The sequence below is a fragment of the Austrofundulus limnaeus genome, unplaced genomic scaffold (assembly GCF_001266775.1).
Source record: "Austrofundulus limnaeus strain Quisiro unplaced genomic scaffold, Austrofundulus_limnaeus-1.0 Scaffold497, whole genome shotgun sequence".
Classification (NCBI taxonomy): Eukaryota; Metazoa; Chordata; class Actinopteri; order Cyprinodontiformes; family Rivulidae; genus Austrofundulus; species Austrofundulus limnaeus.
In genome coordinates this window covers 345,562-347,758 of record NW_013952899.1, presented here as the reverse complement: position 1 = coordinate 347,758, position 2,197 = coordinate 345,562, and the positions used below count along the sequence as shown (strand labels likewise).

The window sequence follows — 2,197 nt, the reverse complement described above, 5'->3', positions numbered from 1 at the left end:
GTGTGTGTGTGTGTGTGTGTGTGTGTGTGTGTGTGTGTGTGTGTGTGTGTGTGTGTGTGTAAACGTCTCACAGTTGTATGGAAACTGCAAGTGTTCTCTTTTTTCCATGTTTTGTGTTTGTGGCAATATACTGTATTCAGAGGTATAATCATCAGCGAGGATGATGATGATGCAGCTAATGCTAATGCCATGCTTATCCATGCTAGTCACTAGCCTTTCTGATGCTAACACAAGTGAATAGTCGTCTTCTCATTTGCCAGCTCTAACCTCTCAGTTAGCGATGCCGGCTTATCATTAATCAGATCAATAGCTGTCTTAGGAATAAATATAGCCTCCTGCTACAAGGATGTAGCAGCCGCTGGTTGCGCAGTAGTCTTAAATTTGGCTCTCCATAAAAAAGAACATGGTTTGTTCACACCTGCTCAGCTTGATGAGGGGCTTTACACTGACGTAATATCATTAAAGCTGTTCGCTTTGATGCTGGAACGCAGCGGATAGTTGGGGCTAATTTTGTTTTGTTTAAAAGTTAAACCTTTTTAGTGAACCAGCCTGAGTGTCCTGGATCTGCAGCACATCTGGACTCAACCATAAGACTTTAATGGAAGGGTTGAGGAAGTCTCAAACTCCTTCAGCCTCAGTCTGAACTGGAGCATGAAGGACCGGGGGTGGCTGTGGCAGAGTGGTTAGGGGAGTCATCCTGGAACCAGAAGGTCGCTGGTTCAATCCCCCTTCCAGCTGTCTCAGTTGTTGTGTCCTTGTGCATTGGGGCCTCTGATGTGTGTCCCATCAGTGTGTGAATGTGATTGGCACTGTTTAGTCTCCATAGATGATTGTATATGTTAGCTTTGTAGGAGACCTAATAGAGTGCTGTGTGAATTGGTAAATAAGGACACAGATTGTAGTGTGAAGAGCTTTGAGTGTCCTGGTTGGATAGAATGGCGYTATATAAGTACAGTCCATTTACCGTTTTACCATTTATAGACGGAAGATGGATGGATACTTGATCCTGTAAAGGAAATTCTTTGATTTATTACACTACATATTGCAAGTCTTTATGCTTTCCATCAAGTGCTGTTTGTTCTCCTGACATCTGTACGAAGATGTTTTATGAAATCTTCTGGGCCTCACAATGTTTTTAATCTACATGACCATTTACCCATGATCAATGCAAGTTAGTTTAATCTAAATATTGTTTTATTAAAATTTATACCAAGGCAGTGAGCAAAAAGCAAAATGACAGGATAGAAGCAGGTCAAAATCAGAGAGGAGAAGCTGTGGCTGCAGCTTGAAAAGGTCATCTTCTTCTTTTGGCTCAAATACTGCAGGAGAAAGTGACGAATGCAGGAGATCAGTGTAGATAAAACCACAGAGAATGGAAGTTTGTGCAGCTGTGTTTTTATTTGATTATTGTTTGAACAGCTGCTGAATGTGTGCATCTTTCATTTACTTTAAGTTGCTCGGATTAAGCTGGACTAAATAAATGATACAAAAAACCACCTGCTTACTCATWTAAACAAAACACAATGATTTCTGTTTCAGTAGGATTTTATTTAAAGCTTTTAGTGTATGTCATTCTTGTGTAGAAATGCTGCTAACACTCAGCTGATGTTGTTTCAGGAGCACTCCACATCAGGATTGTGCTCCTATCAGGACACGAACATGTCTCTACCAGGAGTCCTCACCATCAGCAGTGCTCCTTCATCTGAAGGTAATTATCAGTTAGGTGTTTAATACCATCATGCAGAACTTTGAATTAAGTCTGAATCACTTCTCTGCAACAATAAGTGATTTAAATAGTGAATTTCTGATKAGATGTCTGAGACATTTTAGGTTGGTTTTCTCAGTGTAGCACATCCATAGACTTGAATAAGAACACCWAGACTGAGCCTCGCCCATCCTGTCCACTGGTAGYGTCTGTGACAGCATGGAGGAGCAGAAACAGAGACCAAACAGGGCWTCAGCTCACAGCCCCCATAGAAACTAATAGATAAACAGCAGCTGAACCAGATCTGTTTCACAAATTACCTGTCATGTTTTTACAACTATGTTAATTTCATTCAACAATCGTAAAACAGCAGATTTGTACCAGAAAAAAATACATTATTTATCAATAAAAATCATCTAATCCAGACCTGAAGTCAGCTTATAACTTAGACTTTAGCTAGTTGAAAAATGATGACTTCAGCAAGTAATAAAG

General features: G+C 40.2%; 1 protein-coding gene across 2 annotated transcripts in view; it reads left to right on the top strand.

Moving 5' to 3' along the window:
- Positions 1-2,197, top strand: part of ripk2 (receptor-interacting serine-threonine kinase 2) — a 24,166-nt gene that overhangs the window by 12,505 nt on the left and 9,464 nt on the right. For both annotated transcript variants that reach the window (XM_014025759.1, XM_014025758.1), the window contains exon 9: positions 1,618-1,708. In XM_014025759.1, coding sequence (XP_013881213.1) covers positions 1,618-1,708 — 91 coding nt within the window. The remainder of the gene's footprint in view (positions 1-1,617; positions 1,709-2,197) is intronic.